This window comes from Numenius arquata, chromosome 3, assembly GCF_964106895.1.
Source record: "Numenius arquata chromosome 3, bNumArq3.hap1.1, whole genome shotgun sequence".
Taxonomy (NCBI): domain Eukaryota; kingdom Metazoa; phylum Chordata; class Aves; order Charadriiformes; family Scolopacidae; genus Numenius; species Numenius arquata.
This window is the reverse complement of record NC_133578.1, coordinates 37,769,040-37,788,159: the sequence shown is the minus strand read 5'-3', so window position 1 is coordinate 37,788,159 and position 19,120 is coordinate 37,769,040. Positions and strand designations below refer to the sequence as shown.

Here is a 19,120-nt window from a genome sequence, read left to right as displayed (position 1 = left end):
CTGGTCTGCAAGGAAATTTTGCTCAGGCTTTGCCAATTTCCCGATGCATGAGGCTCTCCTCGTTCTTGCAGGATATCCTACAGTGGGATAGAGTGCACCCTCAGCAAGTTTGCCAACGACACCAAGCTCGGTGGCGCGATCGACACGCTGGAGGGAAGGGATGCCATCCAGAGGGACCTGGACAAGCTCGAGAGATGGGCTCGTGCAAATCGCATGAAGTTCAACCAGGCCAAGTGCAGGGTCCTGCACCTGGGACATGGCAATCCCAGGCACAAATACAGGTTGGGTGGAGAACGGCTGGAGAGAATGGCTGAGGAGAAGGACGTGGGAGTGCTCGTGGATGAGAAGCTCAACATGAGCCGGCAGTGCGCACTGGCAGCCCAGAAAGCCAACTGCATCCTGGGCTGCATCAAGAGAAGCGTGGCCAGCAGGTTGCGGGAGGTGATTCTACCCCTCTACTCTGTGCTCGTGAGATCCCACCTGGAGTACTGTGTCCAGCTTTGGAGTCCTCAACACAGTAAGGACATGGACCTGTTGGAACGGGTCCAGCGAAGGGCCACGAAGATGATCAGAGGGATGGAGCACCTCCCCTATGAAGACAGGCTGAGAGAGCTGGGGTTGTTCAGCCTGGAGAAGGCTCCGGGGAGACCTCATAGCAGCCTTCCAATATCTGAAGGGAGCCTACAGGAGAGCCGGAGAGGGACTCCTTGTCAGGAGAGGTAGTGACAGGACAAGGGTTAATGGTTTTAAATTGGAAGAGGGGAGGTTTAGATTAGATATTAGGAGGAAATTCTTTCCTGTGAGGGTGGTGAGGCACTGGAACAGGTTGCCCAGGGAAGCTGTGGATGCCCCATCCCTGGAAGTGTTCAAGGCCAGGCTGGATGGAGCTTTGAGCAACCTGCTCTAGTGGAGGTGTCCCTGCCCATGGCAGGGGGGTTGGAACTCGATGATCTTTAAGGTCCCTTCCAACTCTAACCATTCTATGATTCTAGGTCTCTCACAGGGGCAGCTGTAGCAAGCCAAGGCAGCTTGGAAAACAGACACGAAATACTGCGCGATTGCTGCCTTAACCCACAGACCTAAAGCTCTCCGTTGCTTTCTCCTGATCAGTTGCATCAAAATTATTGAGTTGACCTTCACAAAAATGAATGAATCAACTGCTACATCATTACTGGTTTATGTTAACTGCTACAAGCCACAGTCCACTTTGAAAGAGGCTACTGAGTACGCATCTACCATGCAGAATGTTCCAAAACCTCCCACTTGCATTTCAAATTCAATTTTTGTTGCAGAAACCGGTTGCTGAGAATTATGTTTTGTCCTGGAACCTTGTGTTTGACACCTTTGTTACCCTGATGTCTGATCCAGCCCAGATCTCTGTTCTGTTCCTCTCCCCATCTTAAGCATCTTCCTTCATTTTTATCTCTTTGTTCAGAGTCTTGGTTTTCCAGAGAGCGGTTTTCCTCCCTTCCAGAGGGAGTTATTCTGCCTTTTTTTGGAGGCGAACTTGATTTTATGTCTAATTATGCCTATGTGAGAAGATTGCCTCTGGCATTCCTAGAAATAACTAATGCTCTTGCACTTCCTAACACTGTTCTCTGCTTCTTGACTTGACAAGGCACTTGTAGACCTCTTTACATGAAACCAAGTTGCCTTTGTTCTGGACTGCACTCTAAGGGGCTATCACAAGGACCTTTTCAGATTCACCATATCCTGCCAGCATAGGTTTGAGGAGTATGTGTTCAGTTCTGGGCTCCTCAGTTCAAGAAGGACAGGGAACTGCTGGAGAGGGTACAGCAGAGGACTACAAAGATGATTAGGGGCCTGGAGCATCTCCCTTACGAGGAAAGGCTGAGGGACTTGGGCCTTTTTAGTCTGGAGAAGAGAAGGCTGAGGGGGGATCTGATCAATGCCTATAAATACTTAAAGGGTGGGTGTCAAGAGGATGGGGCTGGTGTTTTCAGTGGTGCCCAGGGATAGGACAAGAGGAAATGGGCACAAACTTGAATATAAGAAGTTCCACCTAAACTTCTTAGTTTAGGAGGAACCGAGGAGGAACTTCTTCACTTTGAGGGTGGCAGAGCACTGGAACAGGCTGCCCAGAGAGGTGGTGGAGTCTCCGTCTCTGGAGACATTCAAAACCCACCTGGACAGGTTCCTGATTAACCTGCTCTAGGTGGACCTGCTTTGGCAGGGGGGTTGGACTAGATGATCTCCAGAGGTCCCTTCCAACCCCATTATCATTCTGTGATTCTAACATCAGAGGGGAAGCACCCCGGATACATCCTTATCCTACAAACAGGCATATTTCTGGTACAATTTAGGTTAACAGTGTTAGCGTTTAACTTCACACACGGAATCTTCACATCCTCGTGCCCTAGCTGTGTAACGCCACAATTAGCGCTCTAATGAGAATACATGAAAACACAGGCATTTAGTGGCTTGGGAATAAGGGAAAACCAGCCTCCCCTTGCCTCCCTTTTCTTCCTGTTTTGCTTCTTTGGTCAACGCAAGAAGCTGATTTTGTTTAGCTTTTGGTCACTAGCCCAAGGACTCGGCGGGGGGCAGAGGTATTTAATTCTGGTATTTTCCATTTAACTGCTTTACAGCATTTTCCCACGCTTCCCACGAAGCGAGTCCCACGTCAGGCAGGCACTGCCGCATGATCTGCTTTTCAAAGCGGCAGCACTTATTTCAAGAACGAGCATTTCCAATGGAAAGGCTACTTCAACTACACCTGCTGCATTCCTCGCGGGCAGACCAGAACCCCAGAAATAATCATTAAAAAAAGAAACCAACAAAAACCAAAACACCAAAACCAACTTAAAATTCCACAGCCTTAGGCAAACCCAAACCTTCCTCCCAGGCTTGTCAGCGCTAAAGAATAAGCGTCGGCACATCTCCTCTGCCCGCCCCACCGAAGACCAGGCCACTCTCAGCTCTCCCGGGCCACCTCAACGCCTCGCGGGGAGTTCACTTCCCACGTCGAGGGCTCGACACAGGCGGAAAAGCCCGGCACCAGGGTCTCCCCCCGGCACCAGGGTCCCCCCGGCACTAGCCACCGGCCCCACGGCACCGGGGGCCCCCCAGGCACCAGGGGCCAGCCCCACGGCACCAGGACCCCCCCGGTACCAGCCACCGGCCCCACGGCACCGGGGCCCCCCCCCGGTACCAGCCACCGGCCCCACGGCACCGGGGGCCCCCCCACGACACCAGCCACCGGCCCCACAGCACCGGGGGCCCCCCCACGGCACCGGGGACACCCCCCCTCCGGCTACAGGGACACCCCCCCGGGCTAAACCCAATGTCCCACAGGGAAACCGAGCGGCAGAAACCCGCCGCCGCGGAGCGGAGCGTAACAACTACCGCGCACTCCCGCGACTGCGCGCCGACGCCCCGCCCCCCCGGGGCCGGCAGCCAATGGGAGCCGCCCGCGCTCGGCCAATGGCGGGTGGGCTGTGCGTAGCGGCCGCCGGGCGGTGAGGGGAGGGGCGGGGGGAGAGGGGAGCGGCTCCGTCGGCCGGAGGGGCGGCGAGCGGAGGGGCGAGCGGCGGGGCGAGCGGCGCTCGGTGTCCGGCGCTCGGTGTCCGGGCCATGCACTCCCTCGCCCAGGAGATCCGCAGCTTCTCCAGGGCCAACCTGCGGAAGCAGCGCACCCGCGTGACGACGCTGACCGGCCGGAGGATCATCGAGACGTGGCGCGGCGCCTGCCTGCAGGTGGAGGAGGACGAGGAGGCGGCTCCCGGCGGCGGCGGCTACGTACCGGACCTCAGCGCTGACCTCCAGGTCGGCGTGGTGAAGCCTTGGTTGCTGCTGGGTGAGTGGGCCCGGGGGCGGCGGCGGGAGGCCCCGGGACCAGGGGTGGCTGTGTCGTGCCTCAATGGGGACAGAAATGGGGACGGAGACAGAAATGGGGACGGAGACAGAAATGGGGACGGAGACAGGGATGGGGATGGAGAAGGGGATGGAGAAGGGGACGGAGATGGAGACCGAGATGGGGGGGACCGCCCTAAAGGCCGCGGTTCGTCCCGTGAAGGGAACCGGGGAGCGGGGAAGGGGTCCAGGAGCTTCCCCGGGGCGGCGGGTGCCGCCTGCCAGGAATGAGGGTTCAGCATGGCAACCGGCTGGCTTTGTCCGCAGGGTCGCAGGATGCAGCACACGACCTGGAGACGATGAGGAAGCATAAGGTAACGTTATGCGGAGATCAAAACGCCTCTGGCACAGCGCTGGCTGGTGGATTTCTTTTTTTAAGTTAAAAAGCCCGAAATGTTCTCAAGTAACTTAAAAAAAAAAACCCTGTATTACATTTGTGTGTTTACGGGGCTGCTGCGTTTGCGGATGGATGGATGGATGGATGGACAGATGGATGGATGGATGGATGCCTGCGAGCTTCACAAGAAGCTGAAATAGTTTGCTGCCAGACTAATAATGATTGTTCAGAGCTGTTGAATGGACGGATTCCCGCTTTGCCGTACGCGTTTCCGTTGCAGACACTGAGCAGCTTTAGGCTGGCTTGCCTTACGGGGGTCGGTGAGACGAGAAAAAGAAAGCATCAGCTCTTAAGTCTGTCCCGAACTTCGGTCTTTTTACTCTTCTCTGTTACAGTAATGGGGTGATAAGGCCTTCGGACAGCGGTGGTTCTGCAGGACAGGGAGTGCACCAGTCTGGCATCTGGTGCCACCTAAATGTCACTTGGCTGTAAGTTAAAATGATCCACAACCTGGCTGTAGCCTGAACAGAGCAGAGGTGGCAGGAGGCCAGCGGTGGTCTCACCTGCCAAAGTGCGGGTATAGTTTACTCTGAAGTCCTTCTGCTCCAGTGAATGGTAACTCAGTAGGAGGAACATTGAGCTGGTGGGCTAGGGCAGGCTTGAAATTTGGGCGATTGTTGGGTGGTCTGTCCTCTCATTCCTATTGTTTTCTCTTTTATTTTCCGTCTGTGCGCTGACAGCTCCCTTTTCTGTTGAAAATCCTTACTTCAGTCTGTGTTTGGTTGGGCACAGATCTTCTCATTTTCTCTCTAAAGAAGGAAAACTGAAATTTATCACAATATATTTTAACACAGTAAAATTTTGCTCGGAGAAAAGCACACCATGGACAGTGTATGTATGTAAAACTGAACGATGCAGTTGTTTTAGTTACAATCTGTGTATACCTAAAGAATAATGCACATTTGCTACTGCTGATTTTGCTTGCTGTCTTCAGAAAATGCCTTTTTCTTTTTTTTTTACCTTAGGTTACTCATGTTCTAAATGTGGCATATGGAGTACAAAATGCCTTCCTCGATGACTTTACATACAAGACTATTTCTATTCTGGACCTCCCAGAAACTGATATTACCTCCTATTTTCCAGAATGTTTCGAGTTTATTGAGACAGCCAAGACCCAGGTAGAGTATATCAATAATTAATGCTACTAGTATCCTGTCTAAATTATTTATTACCCTATTTAAAATGAAAAGTAGTTTCTTTTCTCAAAAGGAAGTATGGTACCAAACAAATAGTTTTGCCATTGCCTTTTTTAATTTTAAGTAGAAAATCCAAGCAATTTCTAAGTATTCCTAGAGATGTGGCACTATTATTAAGCCCCATTCCCTCCAGTATTGGTTTTTTTTTTTTAAGAATGACTGTCTTGCGTGTTTTAGAGAAATGCTTCTTTATTAGGGTTGGAACAGTGGTTGACTTTACCCATCATAATCCCGTTGTAAGTCCAAGTCACTACATCTAACAGAGGGAAACTTTTACTTTCTATAATTTATCTATCGGGGGTGTTGTTTTGGATTAGCAGAAAGCCTAGCGGGGCTTTTACAGATCTATGTGTTTTGTCATCAGCTACACGCCATCCTTGTGCTTTTCCTCCATCGTGTATTGAAGATGCAACACACTGAGCTATTGAATCCACATACTGTTATGTACCGAGGCTGTCAGAGAATGTGTTAGTCTTGGAGCCAACCAGTGATTTTTAACTAGTAACGAAATCCTGAAAAAGACATGGCATAGGAAATAGGATGAAGGGACTCCTTCTGGGGTTGCTTGGCAGACCATCCCTGACTCCTATTAGTTAAATTCAGGGTTACTGTGTCATTTATGACCACCATTTGCTTCGGTATCAAAACTATGACTTGAAAAACTAACCCTTACTGCACGTTATTCCACCATATCTACCATATTCATTATTTATGCAGATTGGGATAAAAAAAGATAATCTTGCCCTAGCTGTCTTTGTGTCACACAATGTACTTTCCTTCTCTCATTTATCATTTATGAGCTATGTGATATGCATTGTCACTTCATGACCTTTTCGAGGTTTCTAGTTACGGTTTCCACTTCATTTCTAAATAAGACTTGCCATTCATAACTGCGTAGTGCTCCTTCCTGCCTCTGGTGTTTATGTTCCAGTTATTACTTTGTGAGCTAAGGAGTTTTCCTGAAAACTTTTACAGCAATATTAATAGTTTTCTAACAGGAGAGTTGGGTAAAAGACCAGGTAATTGGTGGAATAGGTGTTCTCCAGGATCATGAAGCATGTGATAGTAGTACGCAGAGACAGGTCTCTGGGTGGTTTGAATCACTGTGTTTGCTTCGTCAAAGTAGTGTGTTATGGTTTGAGAGAACCCATAACAATCTATTGTCCTTAGACAATTAGTCTATCACCCGATGACCCCTCCCCACCCAGAAATGGGGATCGGGGAACACGAAGAAACACAAGGGTTGAGATATAAATAGATTTAATAGACTAAGACTAAATAATTAACAATAATACTAAAGAACCAGTGTTAATCCTGATACTGATGTACGATATACAGGAATTATTCTCGGCCAATTCTCTCAGCAGGAAGCCGTGCACTCCCAGCAGGGACAGCAAATGGCGGACACTGGGAGCGCAATGGCTTCAGGAGGAAGGGAAGGCCTCAGGGTCCCGGCACCGGGGCAAGGAGTTGCCTGGACCCGCCGCCATCAGGGAGAGAGCCAGCTACGCAGCAAACTTTTCTAATTTATATTGAATGTGACGTTCATGGTATGAAATAATCCTGTTGGCCAGCCTGGGTCAAATGCCCAGGCCTCGCTCCTCCTTGTCCCTGCCCCTGGCAAGGCTCGAAAACACTAACCTTGAATCCCACAGAGCCTGGCTGGCTATAAAGTAAATATTTTCACAAATTCAGACACTAGAGTCTTCTAAAAGTGCAATTTTCCCCAGCATTAGAAGAAAAGCTAGTTCTGTGTCTCTCAACCCAGGACATAGTGTTAAAAGAGCCTATGATAAATGGTATTGTGAAGTGTTCTGTGTAAGTGGTCACAAAGAGATACTGCTGTTTCATCTCCTAACGTGGGGGAGGGAGAGATGTTTGCTGGTGAGAGAGCATGATCTATGAGAAATTATTACTAGAACATGGTTAACTTGAGGAAGGAGCATGAGAGCGCTTAAATTTGAGAATGAAAGTAAACTTGCGCTGTTCAGTAAGTCACTGCCAGCTGGTACTTGTAACAGGATGGACTTTTCTAAAACTGTAACTTCTCAGGTCTGTAGACACCATGGTACAAATTCTGATACTGATCAGAGCTTATGTTTTCTTCTAGGCTCCACGTTAGCTGGCAGATTTTCCATGACGTTTTAGATGACCCATGTCAAATCATAGTGCTGTGAACAAGGGATATTTTTTTTACCTTTCTGTTTAGTATCTAGTCATAAAACCTCTAAAATCTTGTCTTTCTAGGCTCTGGGAGAAAATCTTAGCTCCTTCATGAACATCTCTCCTGACTACTCGTTCTGTCCCTCCTAAAGAGTGAGCCCTGGCACCACTGCAAAGTAGAGTGGATCCTTGAGCTACACTAGCCCATGGCTCTTAACCAAAAGCTTTAGGCTTTTTTGTTTCTTTCCTCAGTAAGGTTTTTTTTTTCACTGTGTATAACCACTGTATAATCACTGTTTCTCATGGTGAAAGGTGGTTTTGTTTCTCCCTGTATAAAACAAAAATTACAAAAAAACCCAAACAACTTGGTCTTGAATCTTAAGAGGTTCTTGCAAGACCGTAGACCATTTCTGGGTAGGCAAAGGTTAGGCTAGGATGATTGTAGCAGGGAGTTCTTAGTAAATAAAGATTCATTTCATTTCTGCAGTCTGGTTTGTTTTTTTTTTTTTAGTTTTATTCTGTATTCGCATCTAATACAAATTTACTTAAGAATTACATGGCAAATTCATCTTTGTATAAAGAAATGACAGGGCGTAGCAAGGAAAGATAAATGTTCCCAGTATTAAATTGGATTTAATGTTATTGCCTCTGTTCATTCACGTTCAGTGATTTTTCAGGTTTGTTCCATGGACATCACTGTATAATTTTTGGCAATGTACAACAGAACAGTCATTAAAAACAAACAAACAAACAAAAAAACCTTAAAATAAATGTGAAGGAGCAAAATAAAGCATGAACTGTACAAAGAAAAAAAAAAAGGATTACTTTCAATGCTTGTTTTTTACCCTCGGTGCCACCGCTAGATAGCAATCTCGATTATGGCACATGATGTCTGAAAAAAACCACCCCATTGAATCAGTAAAAACTACTCCAGATCTACAACAGATAGTCTGCTTTGCACTCTGCTGTAGTCTGTGTGATCAGGAAACGTGCCTCTGGGAACGTGAGAAAGGGAGTGAAGATTACGCTTTCCAGCAGACAGTGCAAAAGGGATGTGATTTCCATCGCCAAAAATAAATAAATAAATAATGGTGTTATCGTGATTCATTGTGCCGGGATGCAGGAGCTTAGATGCAGTTCTCAGCTCTGCCATAATCATCTTGTGTTAACTTGAGCAACTCATTCTTCTAGTGTCAGTTTGGCATTTCTTCAACGCGGATAGTAACACTCTATTTCATACTTTATTGTCTTATTATTTAAACTGGAAGATTTTTGGAGCAGGAACCATTTTCTGCTCTGTATGTTTAATAAAATACCAGATAATTGCAACTCCCAGATCTGTAAGGTAAGTCATAACCTTCCTGGAAAGGAACCCTGATGGTTACAAGGCTTTTTTTTTTTTTCCTTTGGGTAGAATGCTCATTGAATAATTTGTGCTTGCTATGGGCGGACAGAGCAGGCTGTTTGTGTCTAGAAGATATCTCTTTAGCCTCAAATCTCTGTCATGTTTCAGTATGTTTATTCAGAATATGAAGATGATAGGGATTTGGGGGTTGGTTTTTTTTTTTGGTGAAAGTGGCTCAGCTTGGACTGAGCTGTCTCATTGTCTTTTAAGTCGGATAAAAAAATTATCCTTCAGGATGAGCCTGACTTTAAGCCCCAGGAGATGCATTTGTGAATTTATGGGAGGTTCAGTAGTGTTGGATTTTGCCCCTTTGTCCCCCGGTTACGGGACCTTAGTTGCACCAGCTGTACCAACCGCTACAGTTCTACCAACGGGGTAGTGGGGAGGTAGAGATTTGTTGCAAATCGCACGATATCTCTGCTGGTTTTTCTATTCCTATGTATGATCCTCCTTACCCGGATTCTTCACCGAAGAACTTCAGGGTCGGGAAGAAATGTGCGACTGAAACTACAAGGTGTTCCAAGATCTGCGGCTGTGCCTGCCTGTTTGCTCCTTTGCTGGGTTTTTAACCTAGTAACAAGACACCGTCCATATTGGAAATAAAATTATTTTTAAATTGGCACCCAATTAGATCAGATACATTAGTGTCCCAGGTGTCTGTGATTGTGGGTTTTACAGGAGGGGGCTGCTGCAAGGTCTGGGGGAAAGGGACAGAGGAAGGTTTTTATTAGTTCTAAAGTATGAATTAGGTTTGAAGTATTTGATAGTAATAAAGTGGCTTTGGTTAGAAAAACATTTAATTTGGGGCTTATACGTCTGTGTTTGGAGTTACTTATATGTGTAAATATTTAACTTCGAGCTCAGCGAGGAGCTTTTAATCCTAATAGATTTTATGTAAAGTTTATAGTACCTATTACTACTTAATGAATATGCCAACTAATATTTCATTTGTTTCTTGAAGGATGGTGTGGTACTGGTCCACTGTAACGCAGGAGTCTCTCGTGCAGCAGCAGTAGTCATCGGATTTCTAATGAATTCAGAAAGACTGAGTTTCGCTAGAGCCTTCTCCTTGGTGAAAGATGCAAGGCCTGCAGCTTGTCCAAATCCCGGCTTCATGGAGCAGCTTCACAAGTACCAAGAGCAGAACATAAAGGCAAATGGAAGCATAAATGACCACGACTGATCAAAAGGGAGAATTGAAACGATTTGTTTTGACTATACAGTAACAGCTGCTGGATGTACTTTAATCTGTCATTTTGCGGTCCCCTTTCACATATGCATTTTAAAGTTTTTCTCTACAATTTTTTTTTCCTGTGTCCCTCCTTCGACCCCCCTCTTTTTCAGCATTTACCATATATAAATGCCGAATGGTATTCCACAGCATTCAGAGATTATTTTGCCCAAGAACAAGCTCTTCCTGAGCGCTAATAAAAAGATAAAGTTCAATTTTCCTTGAAATATTAGAAAAAACCAGAATGATGTTCTTTATTGAACCATCAGAAAATGCAGGCAATAGAGGAAGGAAATAAAATCACCGAGATGTTGCCCTGTTTAATACTAACCCAAATTATGGATTCTAGTTAGATACAAAATAAAATGTTCGTATAACAAAGTACCTTCATATTGGTTTTTAAATTTGTATTGCAACAAAGAGGATGTTGTTGAATGTTGTGGGCTAGCCAGCATTAAATATTTTTTGAAATTAAAAGAGTCTTTTGAGGATGCTCAAGATGTGTGGGATGCTTTAATGCTTCATGTCTTTCCGCTGTTTCTCATCAAGTAGGGATTTGAAGCGCACGAACATGATGTTTTCAAAGTGCTGGAAGCAGGCTGGCGGGAGTTTTGAAGATCATTTTGGTGGAGATAGGAAAAATGTTGATAAAAGCCTACCTCTGCCTCGCTACTACTCCCTTTTCTTTGCATTGGGTCCTCACTTGCTCTCCCCTCGCTCTGTCACGCATCAGGTATAGAGAAGAGACCTCATGGGGGGGGTAACTTTGACCCTCCTGCCAGATCTCGAGCTGGAATCACTGTCTTAAGATGGCATGTTTAAAAAAAAAAGAAAAAGATAAATCTGTAAAAGATTTTAATAGTATTTTTTGTGGCCTTCACGACAGTTCTAAATAGTTTGATATATTAATATACAATAAAGTAAGAACACTGTGTTTGGATAAACTTTGTGTAGAAGTGATTTGAAAGGTGTGGTTTCAAGAACGGGTACGCGATTATCTCATACCCTCTCTTCAGGAGCTGGCTCTGACACCTCGGCGGCCCACCCGGGGGCGAGGCCGAGGCCGCGGCCTTGGGGGCGAGGCCCTCCCCGCGGCGCCGGCAGCCCCGCCCGGGGGGCGCCGCTCCGCGCGGCGGCGGGAGGGCGGGGCGGAAGTGACGCGGGAGGAAGTTCCGTCCCGTTTGAAAGCGCCCGGTGAAGCTCCCGCCGCTCTCTGCCCCGCCGCCCGGGCCGAGATGGCCGCTTTCGCCGCGGAGCCGGCGCCCGCAGGTGAGGCGGCTCGCGGGGCTGCTCGCTTCCCCACCTTTGGCTCCGCCGCTGCCGGCAGCCGTTGGGCGGCGCGAGGCGCCTCAGAGGTGGCCGCTGCCCGGCCCAGGCTGCCCGGCTCTGCCCCCCGCCGCGGCCCGCGCTCCGCTCTCCTGCCGAGGGGGCTGGGGCCGGGGCCGGCCCCCTGCTCCAGGCTGGGGAAGGCGTTGGGGGAGGCCGGGCGCCGCCGGGCTGAAGCGGGGTGATGGGAGACGGCGGCGGGATGAGCGCCTTCTTCTGGGGTAACGCCTGGGCTCGGACCGAGCAGCCGCTGCTCCGCGACGCCAGAGCCGCCCCTGAAGCCCTGCGAAAGGCGGGGACGGCCCAGGGGTGTGGCGAGGCCGGCGGTGGCGGCAGGGCTGTGGGGAAGCCGCTAAGTGGGCGGCGTGAGGCCGCGGTGCTCTTTGGAAGCGCCTTCCCCGGGCTGGGGCGCGGAACCGGCCGGCAGCGGAGGAGAATCCCGCCTTGGCGTGATTGCCTTTACATCAGAAAGCCGTCAAAACCACCCAAACCCCGTGATTACCCCCAAAGCCAGAAATCCAGCAGTAACCGATACAGTGAAGTCTCAGCGTGGCAGTTGTTGCAGGTGCAGAAACACTGCCAGATGGTGACAGACTTCACTTGCTTGGAAAATTATTAGAACCATCATGGTCTCTTACTGTATATTGCTTTATGTTTCTTTAATAGAATGAACATTTAAGCCATGGAAAAGGCTCATCTCTTGTCTTCTGTGTTTTTAAACTTTTTTTTCATTAACACAGGAGCTGAGCCGATGACTCTTGGTTCCCCAACATCTCCAAAACCAGGAGCTAGTGCTCAGTTTCTTCCTGGATTCTTGATGGGAGACTTACCTGCACCAGTGACTCCACAAACACGTGCTTTAAGCGGCCCTTCAGTTGGTGTAATGGAAATGAGGTCTCCACTACTTGCAGGTCAGAATTTGTCTCTTGTCCTTCCCCCCCAAATACTAGCCTCTTAAGAAATTACTTATGAAAATGAAAATAATCATGTGGATTTCACCTGATTGTTTTTAAAAGGGTTTATTCCAGCCTCAGAGTATGAACCCCAAAAAAGGGGGAGCAGTCGGATACTAACACAGGCCTCCCCAAAGGCGTGGTTAAGTATGTCCCTGTAACTGAAAACTTGCTGGGAGGAGAGTGCTTTGTAGAATCCGCTGTAATACTTCTTGGATGTGTCTGGCGTTTTTTTGGGTTTGGTTTTTATTGGTGTGGGGTTTTTTCCCCCCTGAGAGTGAACACAGGAAAAGTATTCAGAGATAGGTCAAGGTTTTCCAGTCCATTTAATTCCCTGCTCTCCTGGAAGTCCCAGAGTTTTGCAAATGGCTGAGCGGCTGCCTTAACTTCATCCTGTCTAAATGCAAGCTCATCCCTGCTCTCAAGAGTTTCCATTTTACTTGACTACAAGATTAATGGGAGGGGAAGGAATTTGGAGAGTGGGAATGTGGCAGCCTGTGCAATGTCTGCGTGCACTGTGGTAGGGTTCTTTAGCATGTAGAATGTCTTGAGTCTTAAAAGCCTTGCTTTTGCCTCTCGGCTGGAGGGGAGTTAGTCTCTGAGACAATTAAAATCCACCTCCAACCTGCCTTAAACCAGGAAGGTGTAGCTATGCTCAGAACTTCTTTAAAAGTCCAAGTGGGTGTGACAGTGACTATAGGGGGTTACTAGGAGGTCTGAAAGTTTTAGATGATACTTGTGTAAGGCAGCAGGTTGTGACACGTGTGTGAAATTCTTACCTAGAACATTCCTACCTGAAGAGTGTGGTGGGCCAAATGGTTTTGCAAACGCCCAGTGAAAGAATCAAGAGTCTTTCCCGGCAGAATTTCCTGTTGAAGTTTCAAGAACATGTAGTGGTGGAGTAAAACTCCAAGATTTCTCAGGCTCTTCATTTGTTCCTTTTCATTTCAGGAGGATCTCCCCCACAACCAGTAGTCCCTACGCATAAAGATAAAAGTGGTGCTCCACCAGTGAGAAGCCTGTATGATGAATTATCTAGTCCTGGACTTGGCTCATCGCCTCTAAGCTCAAGAATACCAGTAAGTGGCCTAGATACTGGCTTGTTCTTGGCAGAAAATGTGAGGTAGTTTACAGCTTCAGAGAATTCTTTTAACTCATTTTTGTCAACTGTTGTAGCAAAACACCCAGTGAGTCTTCAGCTCATGCTGTTGCTTAGTCTGGTGGCTTGGTGTGCCTGTTCCTGTGTGGCTTGAACGCGAGCTGCAGTTGTGGAGCTGTCTCCTCCTGGTTTTGAGTTTTGGTACTGTAGAGAATGACAAATGCAAATCCTGCCTCTGCTGTGCTTTGTCCATGACAAATGCAGACTTGTTGCAGCTTTTCCCCTTCTTGTTAATGTATTGGGCTGCTGATGGACAGAAGGGTCCAAATATACATTACCGAACACTGGGATTGGTGTTAAGGATTTTTCGCTTCCTATTTCCTAAAGGTCATCCTAAGTGTAACTAAGCTTTCGTCTTGTAGACCTTGTAAGGCTTAGTGGTCTTCCCTGATACTCAAGTTCCTTGGAAATGATCTCTGCTTATCTGAGAAGTGTACCTGTGAGAATTATTTCTGACACTTTCTGTGTTTTCATGCAGGCCAGCTTTTCTGTAGCACAGAGCCCGTTGGTTGGAACTATGCCATCAACTCCTGGACCAGGTAGATGTCCTGTCAAAGCAGATAATCAGCTTTCTTACTGCTTTGCTTAACAGACAAAAATCATGACTGTTGTTGAAGCTGCATCAACTCCTTGCAAATTTACGACGAGTTGTGTCTTTCTGTACTACCTTTTCAAAAGGGATGTGGATGTGAAATACTTTTCCACTCTGACTGAATTGCAATCAGCTTTACTTAGTCCCTCTTCAAAATGTGTTGCTGAACTGAGCGCAGAGGCGGCTGTAGTTGAGTGAAGGCACTGAGCTGGATGGGTCTCCTTCCATCTTTGTAAGGTTTCCTATCTTCTGTATGAGCCCGTGGCTTCTTGCTTCTTTCTTGTTCCTCTTGGGAGTCTGTGTTCAGCTGCTGGTGTTCAGGGCTGAAGGGGAAAGCGGGGCTGTGAGTCACAAGTCTTCCTAGTGTGCTTGCAGATGAGAAGGTTGGGTTGATGTACTGTTTGTCTGTGTCTGCAACTAAGTCTCTCCCAGGCTCTTCCATAAGCAAGTGAAATGCTTGAGACTGACTTGATTCTTTCAGTTTAGGCTCCTAAGCTTGTCTGTCTGGCAAAAGAGATTTGTTAACAAATGCCGTTTCAATTTAACAGCTCCAAGTATGCTCAGTCCTGCAAGCGTTGGGCAGCCTAGGAAGACTACTCTCTCTCCTGCTCAGCTAGATCCTTTTTATACTCAGGGTGATTCCCTAACTTCAGAGGATCAACTTGATGGCACATGGGTAACAGTCTTTGGGTAAGTGGATTTCCAAAAATTGCACTTTTGCAAGTATTGCAAAAATCATGGGTGCAATCTTGGCAACATGTGGGAAGAGGTACTTGGACGTTGCTGTTGTCTGGCATTCCTAGGTTCTGCCGGAAATACAACTGTGGTTAAAGCCAGCAAATGCACCTCTGTTAGCGAAGCACCTGAACTTAAGCTGCCTGTTGTTTTTTTTCAAGTTAGAAAGGCAGATTCCACCCCTGAGGTGTGGTGGGGTAAAAAAGCCTAGAAGAGACTATTCCTCAAGTTGCTGCTTCTAAAATGGCATGAATTCCCTGGTCTCTCTTGGATTTCTAAAACACCTTTATAGGGTTCTGTTTCAGCAAGAGAATTTCCCCATAATTTTCTTGGTAATTTTTTTCCGTCTTTCAGATTCCCTCAAGCATCAGCATCTTATATTCTTCTACAGTTTGCTCAGTATGGAAACATATTAAAGCATGTGGTATGTCTTAGTTTGAGATTCGTTTCTGGAAAGGTTCTGGCTCCTCCTTTAAAAGGCTGAATGTCACAATGGTGCCTTAATCTCCTCTAGATGTCCAACACAGGAAACTGGATGCATATTCGCTATCAGTCTAAGCTTCAAGCGCGGAAAGCCTTAAGCAAAGATGGAAGAATTTTTGGTGAATCTATCATGATTGGTGTCAAGCCATGCATAGATAAAGTAAGTTAACAGCTGCTTTTATTTAAGTAGAAGGCACTCTGAAGTGTTTGACAGGGCTTCCTGCTGAGAAGGGTCACGCTTGGAAACCTCTGTGCTGCTCGGAAGTTCTAGTGCACAGGATGGTGTTGCTGCACCAGATCTGCAGTGGAAGCACACAATAGGAGACGCTTGAGCTCAAAGAGTTTCCTAGGCTGGAACTGGTGGCATCTAGGGGCTGCCATAGATACCTGGTGGCAGATGAAGACTGTTCTTGCTCCTAATTGTCCCTCATCCCTCATTTTTATGGGACTCTTCATGGGATTCTGGCTCTTGTGTTTATCCTGGTCCGTGTGACTGAGAATTTGTGAGCAAGACACCCTGCCTCCACCGAGCCACCTTCCTTTCTTTTCCATAGTGGTTGGGGTAGGGCAGGCTGTTTTTTGGGCTAATTGGATCCTGAGCTAGATCATTCAAATAATAATGCTAGATAATAAAGGTTGAAATACTGCTTTTTAGTATCTGTTTACATTATATTATCCTTCTTTTTAAGAGCGTGATGGAAAACTTTGAAAGAAGCGCTACATCCTCAATGTCTTCAGTTTTTACTCCACCTACACAATCTGTCGCCAGCACACCAGGACAGCCTGCAAATTATACAATGAGGATTTCTGCAATGAGACCGCTTGCAACAGCATATAAAGCTTCCACTAGTGACTATCAGGTAATTTAAGGGAAAGTGAAGCGTGTGTTTCTTTGTGCTGTCTCCTCTTAGCTGTATGAGGCTAAACACACATTAACTTCAATGTGAGCTTAGCCCTGATCTTCTCCTCTTCTTATTTCCTTAAAGATGTGCTTCAAGTATAAACTCACTCTGTTCAGTTTAAAAAATAATAGTAAAGAATTAATGACATTAATGTAATGTTTCCAGAACTTTAAAGACTTGTTTTGCAAATCTTTTAAACATATCTTGTCAAAATACAGCAGCACTTCAGGAAAGAAAAAACAACTGGTTAGTATGAAAATAATTGTTTGTTTACTGATTCTCTTTATTTTCTCTCTTCCTCTTTCTCCGTTTCTTCTAGGTGGTTTCTGACAGACAGACTCCTAGAAAAGTTGAAAGTATTGTATCCAAAGCAATGGAATATGTGTTTGGCTGGTAATACACAGGAGGACGTAACACACTAAGTGGGTCAGGGTTGGGAATACGCCACTGGCATCTGTGGTTAGTTGTATAACTACCGGTGGCAGTATTTTAACTTACATCTCACCTGTTATGCCTTCAGTTAATTCAGCAGAGATGTAGCTTGCACTTTAAATGATGGCAATGTAGACATGTTTTAAAAACTCAGTAAGTGTAAATAAAGAGCTTTTTTCCCATTTGTGCTCCAATTGCCTGATTCTAGAAAACCTATCAGCATTGACATTTTTCCTCTACATTCTGTAAATTTCTTACCAATAAGGTGGAAGTGTTTAAAGTGGCAGCTTTATTTACGGATGCCTTTAAACTTATTGTTTGGTTGGGTTTTTGTCTGGAAAGGTGTTGGGCTCCTTGAAGGAAGAACACTATTCCCAGCTGGGTCCCTGGGACAGGGACTTTTCTTAGTGTATCTGATGTTAAGCTTTTTGTTAGCGTTCATTGCTTTTTTACAGGTATCTCTCGCATCAGTTCTCAATTTCGTAGTAACCTTTTAACTCTTTGTTTTATAGATAATGCTAAATAAAGTTAAGTTTTTCTTAGATTGTTTTTCCAACAGGTGTGAGTCCTCTGAAGAGAGTACCGCAAATCATCTTTTCTGTTTAGTGTGATGCTGCTGAATGTTTGCTAAAGTGTGATCAGCAGAGCAGATGCTGCTGATAATTTCTAAAGCATTTTACTGTAGCTTTCTAAGCTATGAAATTTGGAGTTGAAGTAACTGAGTAGACCAATTCAATGTGTCAATGACCAATGCTGCTTTCGTTTCAGCACTCTTCTCAGAAATTTTCTCTAAGCTTGTTGTGGTTTAGCCTCAGCTGTCAACAAGCCCCATATAGCCACTCGCTCACCCTCACCCCCAGGGGGATGGGGGAGAGAATCAGAACACTAAAAGTGAGGAAACTCGTGGGTCGAGATAAAGACAGTTTAACAGGTAAAGCAAAAGCCACGCACAAAAGCAAAGCAAAACAAGGAATTCATTCACTGCTTCCCAACAGTGGGCAGGTATTCAGCCGTCTCCAGGAAAGCAGGGCTCCATCACGCGTAGCGGTGACTCGGGAAGACAAACGCTGTAAGTCTGAATGTTCCCCCCCCTTTCCTCTTCCTTCCCCAGCTTTATACACTGAGCCTGACATCCTATGGTATGGATTATCCTGCTGTGTCCCTTCCCAACTTCTTGTGCACCCCCAGCCCACTTGCTGGCGGGGGGATGTGAGGAGCAGAAAAGGCCCTGACTCAGTGCAAACCCTGCTCAGCAGTAATTACAACATCCCTGTATTGTCAACACTGCTTCCAGCACAAATCCAAAACACAGCCCCATACCAGCTGCTGTGAAGAAAGTTAACTCTACCCCAGAGTTACGGAATGAGAAAACCCGTAACAGTTTATTGTTGTTGAGACACTCTATCAACCCCCATCACCCCTCCCACCAACCCAACATGAGGGTTGAAATATAAATTAGATTTAATGGGATAAGACTAAATAATTAATGATAACATTAAAGAACCAGTATTGATCCCGATAGTAATATAAAATATGCTGTGATTATACTCGGCCAGTTCTATCAGTAGGAAGCCGGGCACTCCAGCAGCGAACAGCAAATGTCAGACACTGAGTGCTACGGCTTTGGGAGGAAGGAAAGGCCTCAGGGGTCTACTGCCAGGGCAAGAAGTTCTCTGGATGGCTGCCATCAAGGGAGAGAGAGAACTATGCAGAAAACTTTCTAATTGATATTGAATGTGATGTTCATTGTATGAAAAAATCCTGTTGGCCAGCCTTGGGTCAAATGCTTGGGCCTCGATCCTCATTCCCGCACCTGGCAAGGCTAAAAACCACTGAGACCTTAAATCCCACATGGCCCAGCTGGCTATAAAGTAAATATTTTCACGAATTCAGAAACTTAGAGTCTTCTAAAAGTGCAGTTTTCCCAAGCATTAGAAGATAAATTAGTCGTGTCGCTTAAACCAGGACAGCCAGCCAAAACCAGCACAAAGGTATTGGCTGAATGATGATTTTTTTTTTTTTTTTTTTGTTTCCGAAAATGATCGTCCCCCACCACACCCCCCTTGAAGTTTTCTGTTGGAGGTGAGCCCCTCGGGTAACCGTGTGTGTCGTGGAAGCTCCTGGTCTTTGAGATCAAGGTCTCTTTTGTCTGGGAAGAGAGCAGCTTTTTCTCCAGTCCTCTGGAAACTACAGGCAACTGTTACTGCTTTGATTTTGTGGCTGTGTTAGTGTGGATCCACAGCGGAAATTCAGTGTGGGTCAGTCGTGTGTTT

General features: G+C 46.5%; 2 protein-coding genes across 4 annotated transcripts; both read left to right on the top strand.

Moving 5' to 3' along the window:
* Positions 1 to 3,529: 3,529 nt before the first annotated feature.
* DUSP19 (dual specificity phosphatase 19) lies at positions 3,530 to 11,206 on the top strand. The gene is made up of 4 exons (XM_074144758.1): positions 3,530 to 3,817; positions 4,141 to 4,187; positions 5,236 to 5,388; positions 9,996 to 11,206. The coding sequence occupies exons 1-4, from the start codon at positions 3,595 to 3,597 to the stop codon at positions 10,215 to 10,217; spliced, it is 645 nt and encodes a 214-aa protein (XP_074000859.1). The 5' UTR covers positions 3,530 to 3,594; the 3' UTR covers positions 10,218 to 11,206.
* On the top strand, positions 11,038 to 17,388 carry LOC141462764 (nucleoporin NUP35-like). 3 transcript variants are annotated; one of them, XM_074144756.1, is made up of 9 exons: positions 11,038 to 11,071; positions 12,329 to 12,502; positions 13,496 to 13,623; positions 14,182 to 14,242; positions 14,844 to 14,985; positions 15,385 to 15,454; positions 15,545 to 15,673; positions 16,203 to 16,373; positions 16,735 to 17,028. In XM_074144756.1, exons 2-9 carry the CDS (start codon positions 12,343 to 12,345, stop codon positions 16,810 to 16,812), a joined length of 939 nt encoding a protein of 312 aa, XP_074000857.1. In that variant the 5' UTR covers positions 11,038 to 11,071; positions 12,329 to 12,342; the 3' UTR covers positions 16,813 to 17,028. The 3 variants fall into 3 exon arrangements, with proteins under 3 accessions (XP_074000857.1, XP_074000856.1, XP_074000855.1); XM_074144755.1 differs by lacking the exon at positions 11,038 to 11,071 and adding an exon at positions 11,428 to 11,534 and having other exon boundaries at positions 12,332 to 12,502; positions 16,735 to 17,388; XM_074144754.1 differs by lacking the exon at positions 11,038 to 11,071 and adding an exon at positions 11,501 to 11,534 and having other exon boundaries at positions 12,332 to 12,509; positions 13,488 to 13,623.
* The last annotated feature ends 1,732 nt before the right edge of the window (positions 17,389 to 19,120 follow it).